At 27.6% G+C, this 16,479-nt stretch overlaps 5 protein-coding genes across 10 annotated transcripts; 2 read left to right on the plus strand and 3 right to left on the minus strand.

The window, feature by feature from the left end:
- Window positions 1–1,590: 1,590 nt before the first annotated feature.
- On the minus strand, window positions 1,591–4,129 carry LOC112600157 (THAP domain-containing protein 2-like). Of its 2 annotated transcripts, XM_025347331.1 has the most exons (6): window positions 3,790–4,129; window positions 2,950–3,392; window positions 2,708–2,877; window positions 1,996–2,076; window positions 1,815–1,927; window positions 1,591–1,731 (listed from the first exon to the last, which is right to left on the minus strand). In XM_025347331.1, exons 1-4 carry the CDS (start codon window positions 3,852–3,854, stop codon window positions 2,050–2,052), a joined length of 705 nt encoding a protein of 234 aa, XP_025203116.1. In that variant the 5' UTR covers window positions 3,855–4,129; the 3' UTR covers window positions 1,591–1,731; window positions 1,815–1,927; window positions 1,996–2,049. The 2 variants fall into 2 exon arrangements, with proteins under 2 accessions (XP_025203116.1, XP_025203115.1); XM_025347330.1 differs by having other exon boundaries at window positions 1,815–2,076.
- Window positions 4,130–5,714: 1,585 nt separating this feature from the next.
- On the plus strand, window positions 5,715–9,125 carry LOC112600156 (asparagine synthetase domain-containing protein 1). 2 transcript variants are annotated; one of them, XM_025347329.1, is made up of 8 exons: window positions 5,715–6,086; window positions 6,184–6,256; window positions 6,336–6,536; window positions 6,601–6,895; window positions 6,966–7,465; window positions 7,551–7,715; window positions 8,610–8,851; window positions 8,922–9,125. In XM_025347329.1, the coding sequence occupies exons 2-8, from the start codon at window positions 6,206–6,208 to the stop codon at window positions 9,094–9,096; spliced, it is 1,629 nt and encodes a 542-aa protein (XP_025203114.1). In that variant the 5' UTR covers window positions 5,715–6,086; window positions 6,184–6,205; the 3' UTR covers window positions 9,097–9,125. The 2 variants fall into 2 exon arrangements, with proteins under 2 accessions (XP_025203114.1, XP_025203113.1); XM_025347328.1 differs by having other exon boundaries at window positions 5,715–6,256.
- A 160-nt stretch (window positions 9,126–9,285) lies between these two features.
- Window positions 9,286–10,983, minus strand: LOC112600147 (spermatogenesis-associated protein 22-like). 2 transcript variants are annotated; one of them, XM_025347317.1, is made up of 4 exons: window positions 10,361–10,983; window positions 9,848–10,002; window positions 9,568–9,712; window positions 9,286–9,432 (listed from the first exon to the last, which is right to left on the minus strand). In XM_025347317.1, exons 1-4 carry the CDS (start codon window positions 10,444–10,446, stop codon window positions 9,294–9,296), a joined length of 525 nt encoding a protein of 174 aa, XP_025203102.1. In that variant the 5' UTR covers window positions 10,447–10,983; the 3' UTR covers window positions 9,286–9,293. The 2 variants fall into 2 exon arrangements, with proteins under 2 accessions (XP_025203102.1, XP_025203103.1); XM_025347318.1 differs by having other exon boundaries at window positions 10,341–10,431.
- A 149-nt stretch (window positions 10,984–11,132) lies between these two features.
- Window positions 11,133–13,178, plus strand: LOC112600146 (TATA-box-binding protein). Of its 2 annotated transcripts, XM_025347314.1 has the most exons (8): window positions 11,133–11,297; window positions 11,356–11,515; window positions 11,760–12,013; window positions 12,075–12,223; window positions 12,287–12,530; window positions 12,608–12,711; window positions 12,784–12,878; window positions 13,074–13,150. In XM_025347314.1, exons 3-8 carry the CDS (start codon window positions 11,789–11,791, stop codon window positions 13,148–13,150), a joined length of 894 nt encoding a protein of 297 aa, XP_025203099.1. In that variant the 5' UTR covers window positions 11,133–11,297; window positions 11,356–11,515; window positions 11,760–11,788. The 2 variants fall into 2 exon arrangements, with proteins under 2 accessions (XP_025203099.1, XP_025203100.1); XM_025347315.1 differs by having other exon boundaries at window positions 11,136–11,515; window positions 13,074–13,178.
- A 1,223-nt stretch (window positions 13,179–14,401) lies between these two features.
- On the minus strand, window positions 14,402–15,582 carry LOC112600188 (mediator of RNA polymerase II transcription subunit 8). 2 transcript variants are annotated; one of them, XM_025347359.1, is made up of 3 exons: window positions 15,420–15,582; window positions 14,947–15,341; window positions 14,402–14,853 (listed from the first exon to the last, which is right to left on the minus strand). In XM_025347359.1, exons 2-3 carry the CDS (start codon window positions 15,313–15,315, stop codon window positions 14,473–14,475), a joined length of 750 nt encoding a protein of 249 aa, XP_025203144.1. In that variant the 5' UTR covers window positions 15,316–15,341; window positions 15,420–15,582; the 3' UTR covers window positions 14,402–14,472. The 2 variants fall into 2 exon arrangements, with proteins under 2 accessions (XP_025203144.1, XP_025203143.1); XM_025347358.1 differs by having other exon boundaries at window positions 14,947–15,582.
- Window positions 15,583–16,479: the final 897 nt, after the last annotated feature.

Consider the following 16,479-nt stretch of genomic DNA (forward strand, 5'->3'; position numbering starts at 1 on the left):
TAACCTAACTTTGTTAATATATATCACATTAAATAAATATAGGCACCAAACAGTGATGAAACTTAAATAAATTAAATTAAACTTTGTTTAAAATTTAAACTGTAAAACGTAAATTAAATAAAGTGTATGACCCGTGAAAATTTTTTTATTACTTTTTGGCCATTGACACCAAAAAGATTACCAACCCCTGTTATTGTACATACAAAATTATACAGTGGAACCCGCTGAAGTCTGTATAATAATAAACAATCACGAGACCATCAAAACTTTGTAGACTACCTACCTACCTATATACATATTATGTTATTTAAAAAAAAAAAAAATGTTTTATTTTGTTTATTACTTAAATTATTTCAATAGTAGTTATACTTCATATAATTTAATTAATTTTCAAAATATTAAAACAAATTATCAATAATTCAAAATTGCCTTTTTTCATAGCGTAAGAGAGGATAGAGTGTGAGGAGTAGAAAATTATAAGGCCTATAGCAGCACTTATGCTAAATCCAGGCCTGTTCATATTGTTTATATTTTGAAATAATATTTCTAAACGTGTTGCAGGTTAGGTTTCATAACTTATTATAGGTATCTATTTACTTATATATATTTAAAAGTTCTTAATGTTTAAAATATGTAATATACATTCCAATTTTTAATTCAAATAGTAGGTCCATAACATGATATGTAGGCTAGTGATGTACCTAAATATCTTATCTTTTATCTTAATGATAGTTACAATTTAAAATAAGACTATACCAAAAAATGCTAGAAAAATAAAATAAAAAAAATAATGTTCTACATTATACAATAGAAAAATAACACTTTCTTGCACGACTTTAAACAATTGTGTTCGAGCACATAATGTAATAGGTACTATCCAATGTATACTTATGCATACAACAAGTTATTAATTCATAACTATTAAAATTTACTCTATTTCAAAATATAGTTATATGAACTAGTATTTTATTTCTTTAAAATGCCAAAAAATAAGATTACAAAGTATTTTTAAAAAGTAACACTTAGAAAATAAAAAATGTATTTATTTTAATGGTAACATGTTCTATAATTATAAAATAACTTAATTTATAATAAGATCATTTTGTATGGGGGGAAAACTATTTTAATACACAATACATATTATACTATAAACAATTATTATCCAGTCTAAGTTTCAATAGCAAAAAATATAAAAAAGTAATTTATAAACGGTATTCTTGATTAAACAATACAAACTTAAAATAAAATAAATTAATACATATGGAATTGATGAACACTTAAAATTATTATTATAATTCTTTATAACATGCTAATATGCAGTATTAACATCTAATAATATACCTACTCAAACAATATATTTTATTAGTTATTATATTAAATTATTATTATGTGTTTAAAAAAATTTACGACCATCGTTTTTTAGAGATCATCAAAATATAAACTGATAATAAATAACAATGACCAATTTTCTATTACCAATCTACATTAAAAAACTATAACCATAATTTATGCCTTCTTTACATACTATATGTATATAACAACAAATAAATTAAATTCCTTATAAGTCAAAATATTTTTTTTCCAAATATCTTTATTTGACAAATATAGAATATACTACCACCGACATGTAGATTTGATATATTGTACCATACAGAAATGGAGTTTGTAGCTTATTGATAAAACCTGTTGAAGTTGCTAAGCAAACATAAGTTACTGCCTGTTTATCTGGAACTAATTATTAATAATAAATGTAAAACATATTAATATCTTAAATGGTTACATTTGAACGTTACGTGAAAGTAATTATTACTAACCATCATTCAATAAATTTCATCCTTAGGTTTTCAAATTTAAATTTATGAAGATTATCATTTTCTTTATTTTTGATAATACACAATTTGATATCAACAAGTTTTTGGTGTATTTTCTAAAAGTAACATAATATAGGTATGATTTAATTTTTGATAATTTTAACTTGATAAATTCAAACTTTACAACTGAAATCCTTTAAACATTTTTATTCATATTTATTGTAGGAATTTGATTTTATTAACGAATCATTATATCCAATTGTCCCTGAAACAAAAAAAATAAATAAATATTTTATTTAACTTTCACATGAATATAAAATAAATATACACTATAATAAAGTGATAATACCATTTAGAATTATTTTTTTTATTTTCTGTGGTCATTTATAATTTATACTAATTAAATAGTTTATTATTATCATTTCTCTATTATCTGATTTTTCCACACTTTACTTCCCTCTCATTCATTCTAACTTTCATTGTTATGACTTTCTCCTCAGTACTCTCCTTAATAACCTGATGATTTGTATTATTACCAATCTTATTATCCCTTTTTAAATCTTTTAACATCTCCTTTAACACTCAACAATTTTTCTCACCTCAATAAATTAATATTATACTTACCATACTATACTAAATTACTAAACCTAACTTTATAATTTAACCTAGCTAATAAATCAAACTTATTATTAATATTATTTACTTATATACTATTATTTTCTTCTGTACCTTTAATACGTATCTTAATTGTCAAAATTAATAATATGACAAATTTTTAATAAAACAATAAATATTGTTATGATTACTTTTTTGCACACTAACTACTGAATTATACTTTTTGGGTCATATTTATTATATTATATACACTAAAAAAAAAAAAAAAAAAAAACACTAACTTTTAAAGTTTCAATTGTTGAGGCATAACGTCTAATTTTTTGATGAAGAACTTTTACTTTTTTTCTTAAATCATGTATAGTTTTTTTTTGTGTCATTGCAATGTTTTCCCAATTTTTCTCTGGAGGTTGAAAAGTGATTTTAAAACTTTCTGGTATTTTAAAGCCAGGATCTAAAAACAAATAGAAAAATATAATACAATGAAAAAATAATTGTATGACCATAAAATATAGATACAAATTACTTTTGACATTTTTTAATGTTTGTATATTTGATTTAGATACATCTAACAAATGTGATTTGTCAGCATATAAGTTACTGACTACACATTTTGATGAAATAATTGTATTTTGGAAACCTATATCTTCAGGTATAATTGATTCTTCGGGAAGTTTTAATACATAAGTATGGTCTGATAAATTACTATGACGTTTCCTTGCAGGCAATCGAGAAGATTTTAATTCTGAATCCATAGTCACTTTTTTCTGAGAAGTATTCTGTCTCTCATTCTGATAGTTGAAAATACTTGGAACAGCAATATTTGTTAATTTAATAAGATCAGGTCTTTTTTGATAATCATTAGTAGTAAAATGTGCTTCACAAATCAAAGTATTATTTGTAGGAACAAAGTTTTCTCTATGAAGTGCTTGTATCCACTGCAATCTACGGTTTTCGTCCTTAGGAAATCTATCAAAACAATCAAATATTATAGACTAGTACAAGTAGCCACAGCAGTGCCAAAATATATTTTACCAATCAGTTCAAATTTAAAAATGTAAACATTTACCTACTTGCCTTACTACAATACTATCTTTTAAGTATAGAATTATAATAATGGCATAATAGGCGAATTATAGTTCATCATAACTTTTAATAACAAAATGTTAATTATTCCTAAATCTACTCATTCCACCACCGATTTTCCATGATTTTATATTGAGTTATTAGAACATTTAGAACCGGCTGGTTATGAACTATGAAGTCACTGTAGGTAAACAACTTTCAATTGAAGACCTAACTACTGATAATAAAGAATAGATATGAATATAAATAATATAATATGATTATATCAAATGTCACATACCTGAAATATTTAATTTTACCGTTGCCCTTACTCTTGCAACCACGAACACAACAAGAGGTTGGCATGTTTAAAACTTTAAAAATATGTTATAAACTTTTTACAGTATAATATTTGATCAAAATGAAAAGTATACTGTATACAGAATCTGTTAATTTTAAAAATATATAAACAAAAACGTTTGAACGAAACGAATTACCATGTGACGAATAAACCAATTTTATTGATAATAAATAATATGCTCGACTCTTCTATTCATGATAACAGTAAACTTGGCTCTACTTCGCAATACATTTTTTTATCACAATTCGCTAACACTGGATTGGAATTATCTAAAATAACTTAGCTTAAAAAATAATTTAGATATTTTTAAAATTCCGTTACGTATTTCATACAAAAAAAATCATATTTTATAATCATAAATCATGAAATACGCACAAATTTGAAGTTCCTATGATAAAACTTTTGAATTATAACGAAATAACTAACATCGTCGTTCTTTTTTTAATTACAATTTCGTTCAATTTATTCCAAAATCGTTATGTCACGTTTTTCCGGTCTTTGTAACCAAACTTTTCCAGTTAATATTTTCGAAGTGTCATCAGATCGTCAGTGTCCACTAAAATTCAACTAATTAATTTTATTCACGAAAAAAATGTATGTATTTTGGTTTTTGACTGGTTATGTTTAACATCTATGATATTATTGCAGGTCACATACGTCATACTCTCGCGATATCTGTTACAGATTCATGACTCAATCTAATCAAACTACAGGTATAAATTAAACAGAAACAACATTAAATCTGTGGTTAAATACTTAAATCACAGAATAGATTAAATTAAAATGGAAACTATTGTTGATTATACCATTGGCGTGACATAGTAAAGCATATTTAATTATCCATCTATAATGTGAATCGTAGAAAAATACTCTCGAAAAAAAAGTCCAAGGAAAAAATTCACACAAGAAAAAAAGCTTAAAATTATAACATAATATTGTAACAGTAATTTTCCATTTATCCTCCCACATGGATTTTAACGTTTAAATTATAAGAGCTTTATGTTTATTTTTTTTTTATTTCGTTGTTCGAGTTTAATTTTTATGTAATGGTATAGGAGTATAGGACAAAGAGTTAATATTTAATATTTATATACAATATAAATTAAGTAAACTGGCTTTACTCAAACTAATCGAAATGTCAACAATACCAACAATAAAAACTCGCAATACTCCTTTAGTCCCGATTACTTGAAGCGAATTTATTTTCTGCTCGTCGACGAACAAATTCATGCAAGACTGAACGTGTAGCGACTAGCGACTTGTTCAATTACATTGAGCTATTAAATTCGTTCTCTCGCTTACTAGTCAGTAGTCACTAGTCTTGAATTCTTGATCAGTCGACAGTCACCATAAACGGCATAAAATATAAAGTCGCTTTTACACTAATGATTTTCCAAAGTAGCGCGCTAGGTGATTACACAGAGCGATTTTACTCGCTAGAGTTAAATAATCAGCGAACTGCAAGTAGTGACTAACAGTTGGACGGTCGTCAACAGTGAATATTCTAACACACGCCGACTAGATCAATTACATCGAGCGAGTTGATTCGCCATATAGACTTTTATTACCATCGACTATTTTTTTACCGGAGTGTGTTTATTTTTTTGGAGTTTAAAATCCGTTAGATTTTTTTTCATCGACAATTTTTGCCCGATTGGCGATTACCAGTTAATTTGTATTTTGTTTAATGTTGATTGTTGATATATTATACATATTATGTCAATGGATTGACCGTTAACCGTGCGCGGAAAACCATGATTATGATTATTGATTATTGATTATTAATAAATAATAATAATAATAATAATTGATTCGTGATAATAATCTTGTTCGTTAATGTAACCGCCAACCGTCGTCGACAGTTGTCAAGTGGCAAGTGATAGTCGAGATAAGCGGTTGGTGAAGCACGTTGATACTTGTTGATAACTGATAAGCGGTTTGTCGAAAATCGTAATATTACCAAACACGGTACCGATTTTCCAAAATCTGATTATTATTTAATACCGACAGGCGACGTTTGAGAATTCGAATTATTATAGTATAGACCAGGACACATTCTTCGGTTTGACGATTATTGGCAAATAGTGTGAACATATTCACGTACACATCTACGTCGATCAACCTGATAACGACCACGACGTCGTAGTAATGGGTCAACATTTTTTCACGAGATAAAAAGTATACCCACCTTTGGCTATAGCAATAATATCTGCCTACACTACGCAGCCGTGTTACTGGTAAGACGCATATTGCAAAAAATTTCGACCAACAAATAAATAGGTTGTCGTTGTGCCGACCTATCGATGATCAAACCTTTAACGCGTTTCTTTCTAGTCCTGTGACCTACGATCTCGTCATGTGCGGTATATTTTGTTCGTTCGTCAAAGGATCAACCGTGTGCGGCGAGGTAAGTCTATTGCGACTGCTGCATTTGCACAGTTGTTTTTTCATTCAAAATGAATGTCTCAGGTCTGTTTTGTCCATAGATCAGCAAATGTAGATCGTCGCTGCAGAAGAGAGGCCCAGACGTGGGTTCTGTTCATCGAGTAAATGTCAACGGATATACTGCGTTATTCTCAGGAAATATATTGTGGACTCAAGGAGAGCGGCCAACCGGACAGCCTTATGTGGATCGAAAGGGCAATATACTGCTGTGGAATGGTGATGTCTATAGTTGGAATCTGACAGTAAGTCAACTAAATTAATAAATTTACTCGACACAGATTCATTATTAAAAAGTTCTATTACCAGATGAATGCTAGCATTAAAGACAGTGATACAAAAATAATATCAGATTTTCTATGCGATGGAGGTAGCATGGAATTGCTTATGACTTCTGTCCACGGTCCATATTCCATTATCTATTACGACTGTGAAAAACAAATTTTGTGGGTAGGTAGAGATCCAATTGGACGCATTAGTTTGTTATGGAACATCAGTACAAACAAATTGATTATCACTTCTGTTGGACATAAAGACATTCCAGATCTTAAAGAAGTACCAGCGATTGGGTTGTTCAAATTTAATTTAAATGCATGTAAACTTGGTAAAAAATATGTCTAAATATTTTTTCAATCATGTGCGAGTCATTATTAACTGTTTTATTAATATTTCAGAACCTCAATTATACCAGTGGTCACACACACGTTTTGATTGTGATTATGACATTCCAAATGAATTACAATATTTTAAACAATCCTGTGTTCATCACATCACAAACCCTGAAGATTCTATATTACAACAAAATGATCAATTAAATATGTCTGAGCTATTAACACACCAAGAATTTTGTAAGAATGTCAGTAATCTGATTCACTATTTGTCACAGTCAGTTCAAAAAAGAACAACAGTCAATCCAAAGGCTTGTAAAATGTGCGAGTTCAAATGTGATCATGCAAAAATTGCTATTTTATTTTCAGGAGGCATAGATTCAGCATTACTAGCTCTATTAGCTTCCAAATATGTTGAATCTGATGAACCGATTGATTTATTAAATGTTTCATTTGAAAGACCAATTAATTCTGGAAATTTTGAATGTCCAGATAGACAAACATGCTTAAATACATTAGAAGAATTAAAAACATTATGTCCAACTCGACGATGGAACTTAATAAAGGTGAGTGATATTTTTCTTAAAATAATAAATTGAAGAAAAACTATAACATTTTTTTTTTTGTTTTGAAACTTGATTATATATTTAGATAGATATTCCAAATGTTGAATTACAACAAAAACGTTTTGATACTATACGCCATCTCATTTATCCTTTAAAAACCGTCCTAGATGATAGCCTAGGTTGTTCATTGTGGTTTGCCTCTCGAGGACTTGGTAAATGTAATGGCAAATCTTACAAAACACCTGCTCGGGTAAGTAATTTTAATCTAATGTTTTAATTTTCATAATAATACTAGTTTAAGTTGTTGAACTACAGTTTTTTTAAATATAGTAAAATTATTAATATTAAATTTGCGTAAATACCTCAGTTAATTTATGTAGTAATAATGATTTGATAAATTAATACTTAATTATTTATTTAACACAACAATAAAATTTATCATATCTATCTTATACACATGTGATATTGTAAAACTATTTTATACTTTACTCATGATTCTGTAGTAATGATAAAGCTTAGATTATAGATTAGTATAATCAAATAGACAATAATCTCAAAATAATAAACAATCATCATTTACTCTCTTATAAATTAATTAGACAACCCACAAGCAATGCCCAAACAAAAATTTGAATATAATAATATTATCCGTAATATAAAAAAATGAATTGTCTATTCACTTTTTATCAATATTATTTATTTTTTAACCATAATTATTTTAATTACCTAATATGTTTAGAAAATTTTTCAAGTAAAAATATTTAGAGTAATAAAGATGTTTATAAAACATGCTTAATGATTATTTAAAAAAACTCTCTAAAATACTATATTTCAAAAATATTAATTACTATTAAGATTAAAATATCCATTTATCCATTTACTATAAATAACAAAAATTAATTGTATTTATAAATATAGAATTTTTATATGTTAATAATTATTTGCTCAAATTAAATTCTAAAATGTATCTTTTAATTTTTTACTGTTAATTGTATATGCAAAATAATAAAATTAATAACATTTTTATATTTATAATTTATAACAAATAAAAATTACAATTATTTGTTGAGTTTTGAAGTAAAAAATAAATAGTTTTAATCATTACATATTATTCAATGTTTATAATAGTATTTCAACTGTGCAGGTGTTATTGTCTGGAATGGGAGCAGATGAGTTATTAGGCGGTTATACAAGATATAGAAAAATTTTACAGCGACATGGTTGGCAATCACTGAATGAAGAGTTAGATAAAGATTTTTCTAAAATACCTTCACGTAATCTAGGTCGAGATAATCGTGTGTGTTGTGACCATGGTCGTCAGTTACGTACTCCATATTTAGATGAAAATTTTGTGGAATTTATTAGAGGACTTGCACCATGGCAACGGTTATATATTATATTTAATTACTAAACAATAGTTGAAAATTAATTATTTTTATAAATACAAATATTTTAGGTGTTGGCCAAAAGAACCATATCCAATCAACCTGGGTGAAAAACTATTGTTACGATTAGCAGCTTTCAAATTGGGACTTGTAAATGCCGCATGTTTACCAAAACGAGCTTTACAATTTGGCTCAAGAATAGCCAATAAAAAAGAAAATGGAAGTGATATAAGTGATCGATTATAATTTATAAATAATAAATATGAGTTTATTTTTTTAAACACTTTATTTATCTTATTATTTTTTATACATATTTATAAAGTAAAATTATTAATTTTAAATTAATCAAATTTTTTTCTATAGAATCTTAAAAAATATTAACCAAATTCTTTTTCAATAGAATCATAAAAAATAATTAACAATTGAAACTGCTTTTAATAATACTACTCCTTATGTATTAAAATATCATTAATTGTCCAATGGCTAACTAAAGATATTCTATCAAATGAATTTTTGTCTTCATGTAATTCTCGAATAGTGAATACTTGCAATTTATTTTTTCCTTTTACATGGCCAGTACACCTATTTATAAATCCACATGTAATTAAAAAATGTTTTAAATATCATAAATACTATAGAAACCACTATGTGATGATAAGTTTAGCTTCAGATTTTAGTTGTATTATTATTATATATATTTTAATAAATAACACTTACAAAACTAATGCTCCCTTAGATATATTAGGCATTTTTCTATCTATTTCATAAAATACACATACTATTACAGATTTTTTATGTTCACTTCGTAAACAAAACATTTTTTCGCACTTATTACTGCCAGTTATCACAGAATCCATAATTCCTAAAATTAAAAAATATTAAAAACTATTCTGAAAAATATTTCAAACTAATTTATGTTAAAATCAGATAATATATTAATACATTAGGTATAAATAAATATATTATAGGTTTCATAATAATAACTAATTAAGTGTACCGAATACTTGGTAAATAATTTTGGTCTGTTCCAAAAACGATAACAATCGGCTCCAACGTGCCACTTGTTTGACACTTCCAACAAAAAGCTTTTTGTCTTCATCATTAGACTTGTTGCTATTATTTTGAGCAGTATTAGAAGTAGACAATGTCAATCTACATATTTAAAAATAAATAATAATTATCCTTGACTTGTAAACAGCTCTAAAAATTTAATGTTGGATTTGATTAATGAATTATGAAGTATTCAAAATATAGGTAGAGTTCGCAGAGAAGTTAATTAATTTTTCCCAATAAAAGTTTTAATTTTTTTGTAAAAAAAAATTGGTTATTTCTTGACAAGCAAAATGACAAAACGTTTGGTGATTGAAATACCTATTACTTTTTAGTATAATATTGTACAATTTATGTAGGTAATTTATTAACTAGGAAAATCCGGCATTGGAAAGGTAAAGATATCGATAGGAAAAAAAATAATTCGATCAGTACAATACTTGTTAAAAAATCTCATTACGTGGACTTTGCTTGCGTTTCTAAGCTTCGGCTATAGGGATGATGGCGATTACTGGAACTAGTATAGCCACTCGTTGAAGAATCCATTATCGCGATTCGTAGTGTGTCCCGAAGGAATGTTTAACTATAGCAGCTGAGCTGTAAATTGAGTCTCGGTGAATGTACGTTCTTTCGGACGCACCGACTTAAAGCCGACGACGGTGATGATAAAATATTTGAAGTAATACTATTTTAATACAACAAATTGTAATGTCGTAAAGAACTCAAGACCCTCGATTCCTGTATATTGTTGGAATTTGAGGCTCTAAACTGGTATAAGTACCAATCGGAAAATTATAATTTATAGTACTTTTTTCATGTTCTGCTCTTGGCTACTGTTCGTCGTGAACATAATAAGTTCACACACAATTTTTAGTCAGTTCAACTTAAAATTGCATGGTAATAACACAGAACAGATGATCTATTCAGTATTCACCTATTGAATATTGATTAAATTAGAAATTAAGTTATGACAATATTGTAGTAATTATAATTCGGCGCGTGCCATTGTAAACAAGTGTAAACTAGTTATAGACGTTATAGTAGTTACTGTTACTAGTTAAGTTGTTCAAGTTCAAATTAAATTCAATTTTAGTCAATATTGTTAATAATAGGTATCTTAAACCGTGGTTCAAACTGTCCACGGGCGGCGACGGCTATGATAACTGATAAAACGACTACCGCGAATCGTGATTCTAAAGTAGGTTTTGTCTTGTCTATAAACAAATTTCTTTAGGTATTCGTTATTATATAGTTCTTACTTATTTGTGTTTCGGCTATTTCGATATCAAAATACAAATTATCGATATCAATCGTACAAGAATTAAGAGCTAGTATAATTTATGCCGTTTTCATTTTCATATAACAGTCGTCGTATTTCTGCAGTTTTTTAATAGACGGTACGAGTACTGATAGTGTTTTAACTTCGTCTACTGAAAAATAATCTTATTCCTTTAGCCAGTTCATCGTCTCAAATGATGTAGACTACAGAATTTGGTGGTTCGACTATCGTACCTAACTGAAGAAGGATTTTTCCCGTCGACGTTCGTCTATCAGTTTGCCGAGGAACGTTGAATGTCGATCGGAGTAGAGTGTAAATTCACCGAATAGATTTACAGTAAGTTGAAAGAGTCAATATGTGTTGAATCTGAAAGAGTTTTATTTTGGATAATTGCTTATTTTTCAAGGCTGTTGGGTGATGAGGTTATATTTCGAGTAGGTATGTTATCCAGTATTTGATAGTTATCTACATTTATTAGCTGGAGTCTGGGCATACAATTCTCTCATAAAATAAGATTAGAATCTTATCCAACTTCTAAAATGTTATTGTTTAATATTTTTTTTATTATTACTATTATTAGGAGCTAAAAAAAAGTGCTATTCTTCTAAGATGGATCAAATGTTACCGAGTCCTGGGTTTAGTATTCCTAGTATTGGAACCCCAGTACATCAACCAGAAGAAGATCAACAGATTATGCAAATGCCACCGCTACAGCCACAAGGTCTAGCTATGAGTACTAGTAGTCTACCAACTCAACAGTCGATGAATAAAATATATCAGACAAATAATATGGGCTACGCTACGCCACACAGCATGATGCATTCACAAACACCTGTAACTATTTAAACAATATTTTTATTTTTAACCAGATATTTATTACAGTATTTCTTTGTAGGTGCATCAAAGTATGCCATCTTTGACATCCATCAGTTCATCATCATCGACTATACCAGCGCTACAAACTATTCAAAACCCAGCTACGCCTGCCCCGATGACACCTATGACACCAGCTTCTGCTGATCCTGGGATTGTACCTCAACTCCAGTGAGTTTTTTCTTATTTATGCATATTATTTTCATAATTTTATGTATTTATTTTTATTTCAAGGAATATAGTGTCTACAGTAAATCTTGGATGTCGGCTTGATCTTAAAACTATTGCTTTACATGCACGAAATGCTGAATTTAATCCAAAACGATTTGCTGCTGTTATAATGAGGATACGTGAACCACGTACTACAGCTTTAATCTTTAGTTCTGGTAAAATGGTATGCACTGGCGCAAAAAGTGAAGAAGATTCTAGACTGGCAGCAAGAAAATATGCTAGGATCATTCAAAAGCTTAGTTTTCCAGTGAGTCTTACTAATGTCTTGGTTAAAGTAACAAGTTTATTTATGTGTTTGTGCATTTAACCATTTATTATTATTAGGCAAAGTTCTTAGACTTTAAAATTCAAAACATGGTTGGCAGTTGTGATGTAAAGTTTCCTATACGGCTTGAGGGATTGGTACTCACTCATGGTCAATTTAGCAGGTAGTTTCTTTGATTATAATATTTTATAATGTTAATATATTTAGTGCTAATAAAGTGTTTATTATTATTTAGTTATGAACCAGAATTGTTTCCTGGACTTATTTACAGAATGGTTAAACCACGTATTGTATTACTCATTTTTGTATCTGGTAAAGTTGTACTGACAGGTAATTTATTATCACAACAGTTTACTATCTTAAAGACTAGTTTTATATTATTTTAAAAAGAGATCATTGGTATCAATGTTAACTAAATCATGATTAAACATTGAAAGTATTCCAATACTTAAAATAATAATGATAACATTTATTAACTTTATTCGTGTTATTTAATTTTAAAAATATTTATTTTATTTTTTGCAGGTGCCAAAGTACGTCAAGAAATTTATGATGCTTATGATAATATTTATCCAATATTGAAAAGCTTTAAAAAAAACTAAATTATTATGTGAACAATGTTTCAATTAAATGTATGTTTTATTATTAATGTTTATGAATTCCACTTCCTCTTAACATATTTAATTATTTTAAAGTTAACTTATTTCATTGTACAAAAATATAAAATATTTTCATGCATATTATAATTTATAATATATGATAATAAATCAAAGCAAAATTTAGTGAAACCTCAAAGTGCCACTAAATATATAAATATACCTATTATATACATCAAACTTATTATGCATTCAACCTTAAACTTCTACTTTCCTTTGATGAATAAGTTAGGTTAGGATTAAATAACGTTTACTTAATTTTCCATAAAAAGTAATAATAATAAATTGTAAACAAATAAAATTTAATATTCATAAAAAATAATTTGGTGTTTATTTAAGCTATAATTTATGGTTAATAATCAATAAGCGTATCAATTCTAAATTAGTACATACTATATGCCCTTGTTTTTTTTTCCAATAAAATATATACTTCTATTTTCTAATATTGTGATTTTAAACTTTAGTAGAAACATATTGTATGTTCCACACTCCTGCATTACCTTGCTTATTTTATTATTTTTTAATCAAAAGTAATTTATCTCTTAAGTTATACAATTTTAAAACAATTGTGTCAGTTTTTTATTAATTTTTCTCTATTAAGTATTTATGTTATATTGTTATGACTCCATCATTTTTTACATAAAAAGAACTTTTTTAATATTTAAATTAATTTTAAGCTATTAATATACATTAAAATTTTTTTTTTTTATTATTATTAAATAATTATCCTTGGTAAAAAGCTTTGAAAGTATGATACAGAATTCCTCATAAGTTATAATTAAGATAATTTGAAAATACTAATTAATTGTTCTTAATATGAAAAAAAAACTAAAATATCTGGGTAAGTTTTTTATCCTGGATACTGATTCTTTTTTATAAAATATTTAAAGCTTTAATCATATTGAATAAGCTGAAAGTATAATCACAATATAACAAGTATAAAAATTAACAATTTGCTCTATTTTTCTGATTTTCAATGATTTTTACCAATTTCTAGAAAATTTTGAAACACTTTTTATTAAAAAATAAATTATAAAATCTTATAAAATTCTTTATTAAATTATCTGTTACATAGTTGAACAATAATTTTATTTACTTTATAAATAGATCAACTCTATATTTTTTGACAATATTATGTACATCAAAATACTTTACATTTATTATACATTTATAAGGTTAATATTCAAAATTGTATTAATTCATAACAATTTTCAATACAATTTATTTAAAATATGTATCGATTATTAACATAGATATAAAATAAATGACTATCTATATGGATGAGGTGCTCCAGCAGCCTTTACATTGGTCTTCATTCCAGGAGGTGGTTTGGGCATCATACCCATTGGTGGTGTATTTGGCCCCATGCTAGGAGTAACTGGTCTACCAGTTGGAGGTACCATCATACCACCAGGAGATACTTGTGGTACCATTGGTTTCAAATTTTTACCCATGCTAACAGCCGATACAAGTGTATGCAAGTCTGCAACTGATGAAGTTTGTCCGATACCAACACGAGCTCCAGTTTCTACTTCCCATTCTTCTCTGGCTTTAGACACTAAGTCCAGTACATGATTAACTACCTTGTTGAATGCTGCCAGCTGTTTTTGTGCTGTTTCAAATTGTAAGCCGCCTGCCTTGTGCTCGACCTGCAGAATCATACATAAAATATTATAGCAAATTTAATCACATTAATAATTGAATATAATGAGAGGATAATCTAAATAATACATTTCAATGACCTGCATCAGTTTGTGTTCAACTTCAGGTTCAGTCTTGGTGCGCAAGAAATCAGGTACAATGTCGTGGGATAAGGCTGGTACTCGGTTCTCAGTGATCCGTGCAAGATCCTCATCACGCTCAGGGTTTAACATCAATGGCAGTACACTATAATTACGCAACTGTGGAAGTTTCTCGTAAGAGAGATACTTCATAATGGCAGTGTATTGCGTTGAGAATACTGCAAATGTATCAAGGACTGTCGTCCAATTGACATTGTCTCGTTCATGCTCTAACTTGAATATAAGAGCATATATCTGAGCTTTGAACTCATTCAACTTACTCTGGAAATTTTCAAGTACCAGTTCCAGTTGTTTGTCTTCACGCTGCATTTTCAGATTTTATGTGGGACGGAAATCTAAAAAACAATTTTTATATGATGAACACAGCCTCACTACACTGCGATTACGGTTTCACTGATTCACTGTTAGCTTACAAATACAATTTTGTATCCAAATTTCGTCTAAACACTAAATCTTTGAGCGTGGTATAGGTACGATGTAAAGATCAAGGTAATGCCGATTTTTTAATTTTTCTATTTTTTAACGCTGAAAGCTGAATGTTAAGATAATATAGATTATACTATTTAACTATTATCACTTATTATAGATCCTGAAAATGACAGCAGTTTGATAGCTTAAATTTCTCACCAGAGTACGCTAGCATTTGCTCGAGAGCCGATTTTTATAAATGTTGCATAGGTAGGTATCATCAATGAAGATTCAAGATTGAGATTGAGGTTTATGACTAGTGAGCAGTGAGCACTGGCTACTGAGTACTTTATTAAAAGTTATTCAAACATCAATAACCATAATTTAAACATTATATTTTAAATATTATTAAATTATTATTATTTTTATTATTTAACATGAATAAAAGTTTTAGAATTATTATCTAAAACTAAAGGTAGTAATATTTTGAAGCATATGTATAGATATACTTAAAATATGACGAATTGGTCGATTTAAATAAAATGTTATAATTTTATTACATATTTTTATTTATTTGTTTAAAAACAATTTACAAATGATACTGCAGTATGTACAGAGACAATGTACCTTAAAAATGACAAATTCGTTCATTGTTTACGATGGATGGTTTCTAGGAAATACTAATCGAAACGATTCCAAATTAGACTCACACAGTCACACACACTTATATTTGTTTACATTGCACACATTCTCAAGTCACTTTAATATCTTCATGTTATCTAGCCTATATTAATTAATTCTTTAAATTTAAAACACGACCTACTGCAGCCTCCTTAAGTACCTATAATCTATATACATATCAACTTTATATACGATTTCCTTTATACCAACAATTTTTACACTTTTCAATTTTAATAACATGATTACGTATCTTAATAAATTAAATTAAATTTTATTAAAGATATAAACTTTATTTTTTTTTATAACTCTTTTGATCACCTTCAATTATAATATATTTAAGTAATAAAACACATAAATAATAGATTAGGTATTAAAAAATAATAT

Source organism: Melanaphis sacchari, unplaced genomic scaffold, assembly GCF_002803265.2.
Source record: "Melanaphis sacchari strain LSU unplaced genomic scaffold, SCAv2.0 Contig61_pilon_pilon, whole genome shotgun sequence".
Classification (NCBI taxonomy): domain Eukaryota; kingdom Metazoa; phylum Arthropoda; class Insecta; order Hemiptera; family Aphididae; genus Melanaphis; species Melanaphis sacchari.

Coding starts and splice junctions, on each gene's coding strand:
- LOC112600188 (XM_025347359.1), bottom strand. CDS start 15,315: ATGCAGCGTGAAGACAAACAACTGGAACTGGTACTTGAAAATTTCCAG. Junction 14,854..14,946: donor TTGAACACAAACTGATGCAG/GTCATTGAAATG, acceptor ATGATTCTGCAG/GTCGAGCACAAGGCAGGCGG.
- LOC112600146 (XM_025347314.1), top strand. CDS start 11,789: ATGGATCAAATGTTACCGAGTCCTGGGTTTAGTATTCCTAGTATTGGA. Junction 12,224..12,286: donor GGGATTGTACCTCAACTCCA/GTGAGTTTTTTC, acceptor TTTTATTTCAAG/GAATATAGTGTCTACAGTAA. Junction 12,879..13,073: donor TGGTAAAGTTGTACTGACAG/GTAATTTATTAT, acceptor TATTTTTTGCAG/GTGCCAAAGTACGTCAAGAA.
- LOC112600157 (XM_025347331.1), bottom strand. CDS start 3,854: ATGCCAACCTCTTGTTGTGTTCGTGGTTGCAAGAGTAAGGGCAACGGT. Junction 3,393..3,789: donor GGTAAAATTAAATATTTCAG/GTATGTGACATT, acceptor TTGTTTTGATAG/ATTTCCTAAGGACGAAAACC. Junction 2,077..2,707: donor CAACAATTGAAACTTTAAAA/GTTAGTGTTTTT, acceptor TTTTTGTTTCAG/GGACAATTGGATATAATGAT.
- LOC112600156 (XM_025347328.1), top strand. CDS start 6,206: ATGTGCGGTATATTTTGTTCGTTCGTCAAAGGATCAACCGTGTGCGGC. Junction 7,466..7,550: donor GACGATGGAACTTAATAAAG/GTGAGTGATATT, acceptor TTATATATTTAG/ATAGATATTCCAAATGTTGA. Junction 7,716..8,609: donor CTTACAAAACACCTGCTCGG/GTAAGTAATTTT, acceptor TCAACTGTGCAG/GTGTTATTGTCTGGAATGGG.
- LOC112600147 (XM_025347317.1), bottom strand. CDS start 10,446: ATGGATTCTTCAACGAGTGGCTATACTAGTTCCAGTAATCGCCATCAT. Junction 9,713..9,847: donor AATTATTTACCAAGTATTCG/GTACACTTAATT, acceptor TTTTAATTTTAG/GAATTATGGATTCTGTGATA. Junction 9,433..9,567: donor TCTAAGGGAGCATTAGTTTT/GTAAGTGTTATT, acceptor ATTTATAAATAG/GTGTACTGGCCATGTAAAAG.